Raw genomic sequence first — 14,070 nt, forward strand, 5'->3', positions numbered from 1 at the left:
CAGAGGGGTAGCTCAATCAGACTTACAAAGCCTCAGATGGATAGTATGAACAGTGCCCTAGCTTCAGCATCACAGTTTTCTGAACAGAAAATACTGGATACTACAGTTGATGGGAGAATGTCAAATACTGTGCAGGTTCTTATTACGCTATCTTTTATGGATCTTGAATGAGAGCCTGAATGAGATAGACACCTCCTGGGGTGATGGACCACAAGTGCTCCATAAAGTCTCACGTTCTCTTCCCAGTTGTTGGAATTGGCCCTGTCCACTTCTGCCACCATCCCCATCCATCCCTTCCCCCATGCCTTGGTTAGTTGCCCAAAAAGCAAAAGGACAGGGGATCACTTTGACTGGTCTTCTTGAATGTCTCCTTCTCATCATGCAGCTATGAAAAGTAAATGAATCAGAGGGAAAGGGACATCCTTTGCTGGAGGATATATGTTTGGAGTAATAAATAAAATGTTTGGAGATGTATTTTTGCTCTACCCTTAGAAAAAAAATAAAGGGGCGGGGATTTGAGAGTAGAATTTCTTTCACTGCGTCCTTTTTCCTCTTCAGATACTGAACAGTTCCCAATAGGGAAAGAAGAGAAAAGACTCCTAAAACATGGCTCCGCTAACACACTAAATACGAATTACAGCAAAGCGTTTGGAGAAAGCCCCAGCGCTAGGGAGGCTTCCAACAGTCCGGCTAGGATTGACTACAACTCCCAGCGTTCCTCGCGGGGCGTTTGTCCCGTTCAGAGCGCTACCTGTTCGCCTTTCCAAAGCCGCCTTGGCAGGCAAGGCAGTGGGTGTTTAGCTAGCCAAGCGACCGACTGGAGCTCCATCGGACGAGGAAGAACCCGTTGCTGCTACTTGCTTACCCGCCTGCTTGGCAACTTTGGCTTCCCTTTGAACAAGAGCTTTCGAAACAAACTGCAAAGGGGAAGGCAAGAGGACTGGAAAAGAGGCGAAGGAAGAAGTGGGGGAAAGAAGCGGCGAGAAGAAAGGGGAAGTGGCCCAAGGGAGATGAGGCATCTCTGGAGGGTGGGATCCTGCCTCTTGCTGTCCTCAGAGGCGTCTGGAAATCTGGCTCTCCGGGTCGGTTCTTCTGGTGGATTCGAGCCATGGAGATCCAGCAGATTGCCCCGAAGGGTTGCGACGATCCTCCAGGGGTAGAATAGCATGGATCTTAATCCTTAGAGCCTAGTCTGGTTAGGCGGCCACCGGCAGAAGTCTGGAGGATCTTTCTGAAGCAGGGAGAGGAAATCGGTTGTGTAGGTTTTGGGAGCCTCCGAGGCGCCTGAAGAGCCCCGCAACTTGTATGGCTGACGGTGGGAGAGCGGCTGGGAGAGGAGCGCCTAGCATCAGTGGAGGGGGAGGTGGCTGAGGTGGGAAGGCAGAGAGGGAGAAGGGGGTTTCTCCTAACGTGCCGGGCATTTGGCTCTCCAGTGATGTGGAGACTGAGTGTTTGGTGGCTCCTGAGCAGAGTCTGTCTGCTGTTCCCGCCGCCCTGCGCCCTCGTGTTGGCCGGGGTGCCCCTATCTTCTTGCCACCCGCAGCCTTGCCGGATCCTCAAACGGATCGGGCACACGGTAAGGATCGGGGCGGCGCACCTGCAGCCTTGGGCTACCTCCCAAGGCGGGGCAGGAGGCTGGAGAGCTCACAATGACATCCCGCTTCGAAGCCACTCTGCCGGGGAAGAATCTGGGTGGCAGGACCCCGGGACTCCAGAGAGATGGAGAACGGGGACCAGTGTGAGAAGAAGAGCGCACCTGGGCACTGAGAACCTGATCGACAAAGAGAGTCCGGACCAGGCGCCACAACTGCCTCTAATACCGAGGGAGGCGCTCCTGTTGGCGGTGGAGAACCTCAACCGCGTCAAGGGGCTTCTGCCTTACAACCTTTCCCTGGAAGTGGTGATGGCTATCGAGGCGGGCCTGGGCGATCTACCTCTTTTCCCCTTTTCTTCGCCCAGCGCCTCCTCCTGGAGCAACGACCCGGTCTCCTTCTTGCAGAGCATCTGCCACACTGTGGTGGTACAAGGGGTCTCGGCCATTCTTGCCTTTCCGCAGAGCAGAAGCGAGATCTTACAGATGGACTTCGTGGCCACCGCTTTACACATTCCAGTGATCAGCATCGTACTCAATGAGTTTCCTCGAAAGAGTCAGGTAAGGGACGGCGGGAGATCAGGACGGGAAGAGAAAAAAAAAGAGAGAGAGAGAGAGAGAGAGAGAGACCTGGGGTCTTGCCTCTGTGAATGTGCGCGGAGAAGTGGCGGCAGGGAGAGGACCCACGCTCCCGGAACCGCGATCAATATTTAAGATCTTCAGCAGAGATGCCGGGAGGGGGGCGGTTCCTATGTAAGAGTTCGGGCGAGTTGCCTTTACTTTACAAAGCTGATTTAGGAATTCAGAACCATGGACAGCGTAACGCTCCCCAGGCAGCCAATTCTGGTGCTGCAGCGGGACAGAAATGGGTCCAACATTCTCTCATCGATCCCACCAACCACTGTTGCGATCATCCTGGCGGGCTCCTCATGAGTAGTCCAGATTAGAGAAAGCGCAAGGACAGGTGTTTCTCGGGATGAGAGAGCAGAGAACAAAAGCCTGCCATCTCTTTTATTAGTTATCAAAATACAGCGTCATCAGAAGGCGTTATTATGGCTACACGTCTCATATTACATACATGAAAAAAGGAAAGCATCCATATAGGTTTCACATTCTACAATTTACAGTAAATCACGTGAATTCTAGGAAAGCAAAAGTTAAGGAAAAACGAAACTCAATTCTCCCAGCTTCTGCCTTCTGCTAGCAGAGAGGCCCATCTCCCCGTCTCCCCGTTATCAGAGATTACCTCAGCCCTCAGGAATGTAGCACAAGGAGATGTCTCTGCCTTTGCAAATACAGTCTATGTTCTGAACAAAGAAAGAACGAATAGGGCCCTTCAGAGAGTATCCAGCTGAACCCGCTTTTCATAGTTCGGTGCTAAGTTCCATACACGTGTCCAACCAGCTAGACTGGTCTATACATGTACTATGGCCACCTGATTCCCACAAACCACCCTTTCGGTTAACGCTGCTCGTGCTGTATTGCTTGCGTTACTGAATGTTTACTTGGACTGGGTTTTTTTCCCCCGTCTCTCCAAGTTAAAAAGGTAGTCTTGGCTCCACCAGGTAAAGTTGCTGGAGATCTAAAATGGCATTTGTGCTCAGACTGTTTCCACCGCATAACAGAAATAGGGATGGGTGTATGTGCACGTTTGCATATCTCTCTCTCTCTCTCTCTCTCTCTCTCTCTCTCTCTCTCTCTCTGTGTGTGTGTGTGTGTGTGTGTGTGTGTGTGTGTGTGTGTTCAACCCTAATTAACTCTGAATTCGGAGATTTTGCTTGTTCTCGGAGAATTCAGATGGAGAGCCATCCAATTCAAATAAATTAAACATACTTTTCTTTTGTTGTGCAAATATCGTGGATGATTGCAAAATAGATTAAACATCTCAAACTGGCTTTGTTTTCCTGGTTCCATGTCTCCAAGATCATTTAATGTACTGATACAGGAAAGACACTATATTCCAGCAGAGAGAGAGAGACAGAGAGGGAGGGAGAGAGAGGGGGAAGAGAGGGGGGGATTCATTCCTTGGTTTGTGTATACACCACATAAAATGATTATCTATCTATCTATCTATCTATCTATCTATCTATCTATCTATCTATCTAATTTATATAGCCACTCATCTCTCAGGCAAGTGACTCTGGGCAGTGTACAACAAAACTAAAACATTATATTTGAGATGCTTAGCTATTAATCACTGTTAATAATAGAAGCAAGAATTCACATTCTCAACATTACTTCTGCATATTCAAGTCACTGCACAAGTCTTAACTGAGCAACTTCAAATATCTGTTTAAAAAGAAACATTTCCTGTGCCTTCACTTTATATTTAGAGTCTAGGATCAATCTCCAGAGATTAGTGATTTGACCACTAGGTTTTGAGAAAAGGCAATATTATACAAATTAGCAGCTTATTATAACCTGTGAAAACTTTAGTTTCTCTCTTCCTTAAGCCCAATTTGCATCATTTTCTTACAACTAAAAAGTCAGTTCAAAGTTTGAAAAGACTTTCCTTTCTTCTCCAGTGCGAAGAACTGAAGAATTGGGAAGATTAAGATTACAAGCCTGACTATTTACTTTGGAACAATCCTTATTTAACTCAGTGGGATTTCCTTCCATTTATAAAGATAAATAAGATTTGGATGATATAATAAATTGTAATGTACATATGCATGGAGAGAGGGAATATGAGAATGTATCAAGAATAACATCATAAATATATTGACAATCAAGTCCTATGCAATACAGAGATTGTAAGGTTGCTGTAAAACTGTAAAACATGTATAATTATGATATCACAGAATTACACATCTCTAAATTTTAAACGTTTTATAGAGAGCAAGAAAAACCAACATCTTCTAAGGCAATATGTTCCATTACAGTCTCTACTTTCATTCATTGAAGAATGTGTGTATGTAATTTTAATCCTTTAATTCAAGTCCTACACTCAGAAACATTAGAATATGTGATTGTCCTTAATTTTAAAAATGGTCTCTTCCTCCTCCTCTGCATCCAGGTTCTTCCTCTACTTTCATAGGATTTGGTCTTTACATTTTTTTATTGCCTTTCTTCAAACATATTTCAGTATGTCAATAACCTTTTTCAAGTGTATTGCCTAAAATTGGACAAAAAATTCTAGTGTGACCAGATTAAAGCAGAACAAAATTGGAGCACTCTTTCTCCTAATCTAAAGAATGCACAGTATTTCTAGATTGGAAATGAAAATTGCATCAACACATTTATTTATTTATTTCGTATTCTGCACATCATCACTGATTCATATTTAGCTTCTCCTCTACTCACTTCTCTAGTTTCTTTGCAGACACAGTGCTTCTGAATTCACTAAATTACATTGGGTACTTAAGAGTAAACACTGAAGTTTACATTTAAGTCTAAAAATGTAGGTTCTAAGTGTTAACCTAGTGCTCCAAAGCATGTGACATGATGGTTAAAGTCATGAATTCAGAGCCGAAAATCCCAGATTCAAGCTTAATGATTTAACTTAATCATCAAACTGGGTTATTTGGGGCCAGGCATTATCTTTTCCTCTACCCTCAAAGAGTCATTTATCAAAGATAAAATAAAGGGAGATCCCTTATGTCTAACCTGGAGTTTTCTGGAGTGGGGGGAGATAGGATGCAATTGTAAAAGTTAGTTTTATTTTTTAAGTTCAAATTATACTTCTGTGTCTTAAAATGATAGCCAGCTCTTCTAAAATGCAGAACCTATTTATTCCTTTAGTCAACATGTCAGAGGGCAGTGAAAGTAGGAACTTTCTTCTAAATGTAATCTTCAGTTTGACAACTCTATGGATTTTAGCATTTTTGCAAAGTAATGTTTAAGAAATTATCTCCTTTTTACTAAAAAGTGACACTTTTAATGTACATCAAAAACATAGGTTTTAGGAATATTACACTTTAAATTGCATTGGAAAGACTCTTAACGCTCCTCACACAAATGTCACAGATGTTGCTTGCTGTGATGGGGAAGTTCACTAAATGCAGAATGGTTTTTTGATGGACAGGGAGTTTACATGAAAAGCACTGTTAAACCAGGTAGCTTTGGATTCTGTCAACTCAATGTTATTTATTCCATAGACAAGCTGAATTTATTTAATTTCATTCATGTATTATTGCTACGGTAAATTTATAGCCTGGGTCTCCTTGGCCCTAGCACCTTTGCTATTACACCACTCTGATCTCCAGGGTAATTACTACTAGAAATTAGCCTGTCATGTAAGTATCCAGCTATGTCATCTTTTAGTTTCTATGAGGTGCTCATGTTTCAACCCAACCATAGCCATAGCAATCTGCATTAGCTCTGTTCTTGGCTGTTGTGCTAGCGTATTTTCTCCTACAAGAGCGGCTCTTTATACTATGGAGTTCTAATCAAGGAACATAGCTCACAAGATAAGAGTAGGGCTACAAGAGGTGCTCAAAATGGTGGAAAAGCATCAAGGAAGCCAACATCAAGTCCATGCCTCTGAAATACAGGCAGTAGCATACAATTAGAAGAACATACTTGTGTAGGAATACTCAAGCAACAATCTGAGAACCTAAAGTCCAAGTAAGAAAGTTTGGGCACATACTGCATACACCTTTCTTTTTAAAGACTAGGAAAAGTTATAGCCAACATTCTACCCAACATTTGACGGCCTTTTGCCCAAAGCTGTTCATGCATAAATAACAGAGGATTCTATACAAGCTTAGTCCAGGCTTAAAAACTCAATAATGGTTCCATTCTTATAGACTAGGAGTTGTGGGTTATGTTCAAGAATTGGTGCTGGGATACATGTCCCTGGCTAGTTCTGGGATATCAAGAGAAAGGCCCCTTCTTTCCATAAGCTGGTCAATCAGTCTTTCTTCCTCCTTTTAGTCAGATGAGGAGGAAGTTAGTAGTCTTCCAAAGATGGTTGGACTGCAAGTAGCTCCATCAACATAGATTGCGAAAAATGGTGTTGGGAATGAATGACCACAAATATCCCACACATGTTTTCTGTTAGCAACCAGCTGAACTTCTTCCCAATGGCAACCATGCCACTCAAAGTATCTATAGGTATATTTGTATATTTGCAATGTATTGTTACATCCCCATTATACTACAGGTAGTCCTCGTCTTACAACTTTTCGTTTAGTGTCCTTTCAAAGTTATGACAGCATTGTAAAATGTGATTTATGACCATTTTTCACAGTTATGACCTATGCAGCATCCCCACAGTCATGTGATCAAAATTCAGCCGCTTGGCCACTGGCTCATATTTATGACAGTTGCAGTGTCCCGGGGTCATGTGATCCCCTTTTGCGACCTTCTGACAAGCAAAGTCAAGGGGGAAGTCAGATTCACTTATCAACCATGTTACTAACTTAACAACTGCAGTGATTCACTTAACCACTGTGGCAAGAAAGGACATAAAATGGAGCAAAACTCACTTAACAAATATCTCACTTAGCAACACAAATTTTGGCCTTAATTGTGGTCATACATCGAGGACTACCTGTATGTACTTTTGACCTTGGCAATGGGGCCACATTTCGACTATAGCAGGGGTCAGCAACCTGCGGCTCTGGAGCCGCATGTGTCTCTTTCACCCCTCTGCTGCGGCTCCCTGTCACTCAAAATATTCGTCACAACCGCCAATGTGTGACACCCACTAGCACACAATTTATTGAGCTTTTCAACCCCTGGTAGGCCAACCATGGATAAATCCAAGATAAGAAAAGTTTCAGAAGAAAACAAGAGTGTTTAATTCAACTACATAGGCTAGTTTTGTGGCTGCTCAAGAAATAGTCAGGCACGGGAAGGTTTTTGTGGCTCCCAGTGTTTTCTTTTCTGTGGGAAACTGGTCCAAATGGCTCTTTGAGTGTTTAAGGTTGCAGACCCCTGGGCTATAGCATATACCATTCTAAAACTTCAGAGTGCAGCTTTCCTATTGCTTTGGTCTTTCATTTTAAGCTACTTTGTTAACTTTTTTTTTTTAGCTCCAAAGCATGATTTCCTAGCATAGTTGTTTTTGTTCAGAATGGTCAACAACTTTGGTGAGCATTCTTTGATGGTTTTGTAAATGGGCTCATCCTTCCAGGACTGTAAAACAACTTTATATCTCAGGCGCAGAGCCAGTAATTTTACTCGGAATTACTATAAACTGCAAAATTGGCCTGGTCATATTTAATAATGAGAGTTATTAGCCTCTGCATGCAATTCTACGTGTGCTAGTAGTACATCGCTAATGTAGAAGAATGAGCACGGACATCGATAAAGGACAGCTTCATTTGCACCGAGCTTGCCTACAAAGCAGTTTAATGAGGTTACTGTTTGTTTTTCTGTCTCTTGATTCTGTGGCAGTTCTCTATAGACTATTTACGGAAATGGGTTATGGGATGGTTGGCATATTTTGTGCCCTAACCTCTAGAGCAAGGGGCTAAAACTGTATCATTAGAATCCTTGGACACCGAAGAAGTTAGCCTCGGAAGTCTAATTTCTGTGGTTCAGCTGAGATAAAATAATCAGCTTGCTTGTTAATGATTCAGAAGTAGAAACTGGGAAAACATATGCACCTTCTGGCACAAATAGGTTAAGCAATAATGGGAACTGAGGATAGAAACCAAATTGCTGAGCAAGGCCAGTGTCAGAGAAGGAAGGCCCATCTTCAATCTACAGCATAAGCAAGTTTGTTCTATTTGGGCCAATTTCTCTTTTGGCCAAGATTCTTCTTTCTGGATTCACTCCAGTTCTTGGTGGCCTTAACAACACTCTTTCTTAACTTGAAGCTTCAAGGTACTTTTCAACCAGAGGTGGTATTCAGCAGGTTCGAACCAGTTCAGGCGAACTGGTAGCTCTGGCCATGATCAGCTGGCCCCGCCCTATCCTGTCCTTTATTTCCTGCTTTCTAGCTCATTTCAATCACACAGCACAGCTGATTTCCCACCCCCACCCCCTCGCTGTTCTACTTATATGTGGCCCGCCAGCGGCCTGCGCGGATTGTTGCTGATTCCAACGACGAAGATGCTGGTGTGGTGCTGCGCCAGCAGCCGGTGCAGCTGATGTTTGAGTTGGACAGTGAGGAGGCTGAAGAAGATGTGGTGACAGAGGCAAGGATTCAGTCAGGATCTTCAGAACCTGCAGAGGCTCCTTTAAGTGAAGAGGATGAAGAGGAGGAGCCTCTTCTCAATGCACGATCAGCAGGATTTCCTGATTTCTAGTGAATATAAACCATACGGCACAGCTGATCATTGGAAATACCAGTTCAGACAAACTGGTAGCTTTTTTTAAACTACTGGTTTGCCCGAACCGGTAGTTTTTATCATTACCGGTTTGCCCAAACCAGTGCGAACTGGTAGCATTTCACCCCTGCTTTGTAAGGTATAGTGCATCCCCACACACATACCCTGGAGTAAGGTAAATGGGACACCCTTGCTGAATACAAGACTGTGCATATATTATGTATTGATTGCTCAGATTTTATTGGTTTATTTATATTGTATTCTATTTTTTTATTTATTTATGAATCACCCAGAGTTATTTTGGAGTTGGCACTGCCTAAATCCAATTAAATAAATAAACAAGTTAACAGGGAGAGTTGCATTACCCTACTTCTTCCTGGAATTTATTCTGAAGCATTAGGGCCATAAGAGAGAAAAATATCTTTTTCATAATTTAATAGGATTTTGAGACAGCACAGCAGGATCTTCAGAAAATTTGGATGGAAAATTTGAAAAGGACAAATATTGAGATGTTTCCTTTAGTAAGATGTATCTAGTCATTAGTAGTAATTCAGGAAATGTTATCCAAGCAAGAATCAGAATGCGAGCCTATTAATGTGCCATTTTATTTCGCTCATCTGCCAATTGGTAACATTCTGTGCTGAGCTTCCTTTGTACCTCTAAGAATGGCAGCTCTTGACAAGAACTTAGTAAAATGACCTGAAGGTGATAGCAGCAAAATAATTACTATGTCAGAAAACAGAAAAGGAATCCAGATCAAATTGCATTAAAACTACATAAAATCTAGGCTGAAATAAGTATTTGTACACGTTTTGCAATGAAATAGGATATGCCATGGGTAAAGATTGCACATGTCTATGTATAACTGGATTTCATTTACTCCATGGTATATGAAGCATAAAAGGGACACGGTGGCTCAGTGGCTAAGACACTGAGCTTGTCAATCGAAAAGTTGGCAATTCAGTGGTTTGAATCCCTAGTGCCGCGTAACAGGGTGAGCTCTTGTTACTTGTCCCAGCTTCTGCCAACCTAGCAGTCCGAAAGCACTTAAAAAATGCAAGTAGAAAAATAGGGACCACTTTGGTGGGAAGATAACAGCGTTCCATGCGCCTTTGGCATTTAGTCATGCAGGCCACATGACCACAAAGACATCTTCGGACAGCGCTGGCTCTTTGGCTTTGAAACGGAGATGAGCATTGCCCCCTAGAGTCGGGAACAACTAGCACATATGTGCAAGGGGAACCTTTACCTTTATCTTATATGAAGCATAAGGAAGTATCAATAAAATAAGAATGTGCCTGACCATTGATACGAAATCCTCAGTGAGAAATATGTAAGATATAAGGAGATAAGAAAGAAGTAAGCCTACACATTTTCCTATGATATAGAAACGATTTCTGTTAAGTGACAAAGTATGTAATGGAAATCTGTAGCCTAAAATAAAAATGTTCTCTATTGCCACTAATCACGAATTTATAATCAGCAGACTCCTGGCTAACTCACCATTTCAGAAAAAAAGTGAAAGGTGGAATAAACACAGAATCAGTGCTCATCTGTGCAAATAGAATTCCTTGAACATAAAAATTGTCACCTATGAGAGAACATTCTGCGTTAATCTCGCACCCTATACTATATTATAAAAGGGGACAAATGTTTTTAAGGTAGAACAGCACTGATTCATTCTCTGTGATTTTAATTAGTAGAGTCAAAAATCAGCAGAGTAATGTGCAGATTAGCTCATTCAGAGCAAGCCTACTTTCAACTAAGTGATGGATCTAGCATCAAATCTTCCACACAAAAAAACACCCAATCTCAAACGTTTCTATGGTGGACTGAAAGAGTAATTTCCTGTCAGATTACCTTCTGCCTTCTACTGTAAGGGTTCACTTCCTCTTTGCTCTTCGTGGGAACTGTGAGTAATTCTATAAGATTCTTCTAGATACCCCTTCATCCTTAATTAAGAGATGTTTGTTCTCTTCAGTTTGTATATTGTTGGGGTTTTATGCCTGATGGGATTTTCAAGACTTGTTACTGAAACTACAACCAGATTCTGTCTCATGGGAGTTGTTAATTTATGCAGTCTCTCTCTCTTTTTTTTTCTTTCTTTCTTTCTTTCTTTCTTTCTTTCTTTCTTTCTTTCTTTCTTCATTCTTTCTTTCTTTCTTCATTCTTTCATTCATTCATTTTTTCCTTTATTTCTTTCTTTCTTTCCTTCCTTCCTTCCCTCCCTCCCCCTCTCTCTCCCCCCTTTCTTTCTTTCTTTCTTTCATCATTCTTTCTTTCTTTTTTTCTTCATTCTTTCATTCATTCATTTTTTCCTTTATTTCTTTCCTTCTTTCCTTCCCTCCCTCCCCCTCTCTCTCCCCCTCTTTCTTTCTTTCTTTCTTCATTCTTTCATTCATTCATTCATTCATTCCCTTCTTTCTTTCTTTCTTTCTTTCTTTCCTTCCTTCCCTTCCTCCCTCTCTCTCTCTTCCTCTTTCTTTCTTTCTTTCTTTCTTTTTTTTTCTTTCTTTCTTTCCTTTTTTTCCTGGAAGAGAGCCAGTTGGGGTAGTGGTTCAGGTGTTAGGCTAGAAACTGGGTGACCGGAAGTTCTAGTTCTGCCATAAGCACAAAGGTGACTGTGTGACCTTGGGCTAGTCCCTCTCTCAATCCTAGGAAGAAAGCCAGGGCAAGCCACTTTACAAAAAACTTTGCTAGAAGTTCAGGGACTTGCCCAGGCAATCACTAGGAGTTGACTTGAAAGTGTCTGTTTGTTTGTTTGTTTGTCTGTCTGTCTGTCTGACTGACTGACTGACTGACTGACTGTCTGTCTCTCTGTCTGTCCGTCCATCCCGTCCATCCATCCATCCATCCATCCATCCATCCATCCATCTATCTGGAGTTAAATCTTATATGTAACCAATCCAGTCAAGTTCACTCTTTCAGCTCTCCCAGGGAAAAGATGTTCATCTCCAAGGATGCCACAGAAACTATGACTGCAACTCTCACATGAAAAGATGGTATCAATCAGCAAGGATATTTTTAAAGAGGCTTAGCTTCCAGCTTGACTCAGTGTGCATCCTTGTCTTGATTCCATGCAAGCACCAAAGTAGCTTAGATTGTGCCACTGGAATCATCTTCCCAGAAATCTGTTTGGGGATTCTTTTTTCTTTGTTTAAGTAATTTTCTACGGATTAAAGGGCCAATGTAAACAGCAGCTATTGAATCTCAGAGGCAGAATAGACAAGATGAGGGCAACCAATTGACAGGAGTGTAAGAGGTTTTTTGCTCTCCAAGGGCTGGAATAACATAGCGTAGCAAATCTATACACAGTACTTTATTGCAGCCCAACAACTATTGCTCTGGGTCAACTCTATCCTTCCAGGACTTTGCAAGGCGATGCTGCCACATCACTATGTCTTTAATACTCAGTGCTTTATACTAGTGGTGAAATTCAAATTTTTTTACTACCAGTTCTATGAGTGTGGCTTGGTGGACTGGGTGTGGCTTGGTGGGTGTGACAGGAGAAGGATACTGCAAAATCTCCATTCCCACCCCACTCTGGGGCCAGCCAGAAGTGGTATTTGCCAGTTCTCTGAACTACTCAAAATTTCCGCTACCAGTTTTCCAAACTACTCAAAATTTCTGCTATCGGTTCTCCAGAACCTGTCAGAACCTGCTGGATTTCACCCCTGCTTTATACTCAGTCTGTTAAGGCTCAGTTCAAACCAAAGTCTCAAAGTCCACAAAGTAGCATCCAACCTTTGCCTTTTTCCAAAAGGTCTTGCACTAGTTGGGATGATGTTCAGTGCTGTTCGGGTGTGGTTGCCTCTTCTAGGGAGAATGGGACAACTTGCCACAGCCAACTTGCTGTGGCAAACTCACTGCGGCCAACTTGAGGCAGGAGAACTCGCCACGGCCAACTCACTACAAGACAGCTAGTTGCGGGATAATTTAACAATTCTATTTAATTATTTAAAATAAATAAAAATTATTTAAATTTTTGCCATTCATACTTGATTCTGTCCCTTCTTTTGCATCTTTTCTTTAATGATTCTATTCCACCACCATTTCTTTGATATTAGTATATGGCGAGTTGTCCTGCAGTGAGTTGGTCATGGCGAGCTGGCTGTGGCAAATTTTATTTATTAATTTTATTTATTTGTCAAGAACGTATTAGGTATTAACATGGATTGGTTACATATATAGATACAAATAGAGGAAACATTAGGACAGGGACTGTAGGCACGCTGGTGCTCTTATGCACGCCCCTTACAGACCTCTTAGAAATGGGGTGAGGTCAACAGTAGACAGTCTTAGGTTAAAATTTGGGGGTTTTGGGATGAAACCACAGAGTCAGGTAGTGCATTCCAGGTATTGACCACCCTATTGCTGAAGTCATATTTTCTGCAATTGAATTCACTTTAAGTATGTATATATTGTATGCTCGTGTATTGTTGTGGTTAAAGTCCTTGACAGGTAGGACATTGTAGCAGATAATTTTATGAGTTACGCTTAGGTCATACCGAAGGTGGCGTAGTTCTAAATTTTCTAAGCCCAGAATTTCAAGTCTGGTGGTATAAGGTATTTTGTTGCGAACAGAGAAGTGGAGGACTCTTCTTGTGAAATATTTCTGGACACATTCAATTGTATTAATGTCCGATATGTAGTGCGGGTTCCAGACAGATGAGCTGTATTCGGGAATTGGTCTAGCAAATGTTTTGTATGCTCTGGTTAGTAGCGTGACCCTCTTCTAGGGGCTGCCGAGATCCACTCCAGGCTCTGCTCTTAAGCAGTGTTGCTTTTCAGCATTCCAGCTGAGCTTCCAAGCCAAGCTCCAGGCGAGGAACCCCTCCAGGAACATAGCTTGTGGTCCTTGTAATTGACTGATAGGCTAGCCTGGTTGTAATAACTGTCAGTCTCCAGATACAGCCTCTCGCTTCCTCACCTGCAGGCTGTTTTTCTGTCTCCTTTTTCTCCTAAATACACACAATGTTCTGTTTTAGCGTTGGCTTTTGTAAGCTAAGGGTCTGGGTGAGGTGAGGCTACCTCTGGACATCAGGCTGTGACTCAATTAGTCAGGCAGCTGGAATGCCAGCTTGGACGCTTGTGAAGAAATGAATGCATGCGCGAGCATTTTTCTCAGGTTTCTAGGGCTATAAACTTTTATATCCTTTTGTGAAAAAGCATGAACTGTGCTGAGCCTTGAGAAGGTGGGTGGGAAACAATTCTGTCTGACTGCAGCTGCTTTTCCCAAGCACAGACATCAACTTCAGC

The 14,070-nt window shown here is 42.4% G+C and overlaps 1 protein-coding gene across 1 annotated transcript in view; it reads left to right on the forward strand.

Annotated features, from left to right (window-relative positions):
• Positions 1-1,435: 1,435 nt before the first annotated feature.
• GRIN3A (glutamate ionotropic receptor NMDA type subunit 3A) overlaps positions 1,436-14,070 on the forward strand; it is a 136,643-nt gene continuing 124,008 nt past the window's right edge. The window contains exon 1 of the mRNA XM_070935489.1: positions 1,436-2,152. Coding sequence (XP_070791590.1) covers positions 1,436-2,152 — 717 coding nt within the window. The remainder of the gene's footprint in view (positions 2,153-14,070) is intronic.

The sequence above is a fragment of the Pituophis catenifer genome, unplaced genomic scaffold, assembly GCF_029215685.1.
Source record: "Pituophis catenifer annectens isolate HBS135680 unplaced genomic scaffold, rPitCat1.0.hap2 SCAF_2, whole genome shotgun sequence".
Taxonomy (NCBI): Eukaryota; Metazoa; Chordata; class Lepidosauria; order Squamata; family Colubridae; genus Pituophis; species Pituophis catenifer.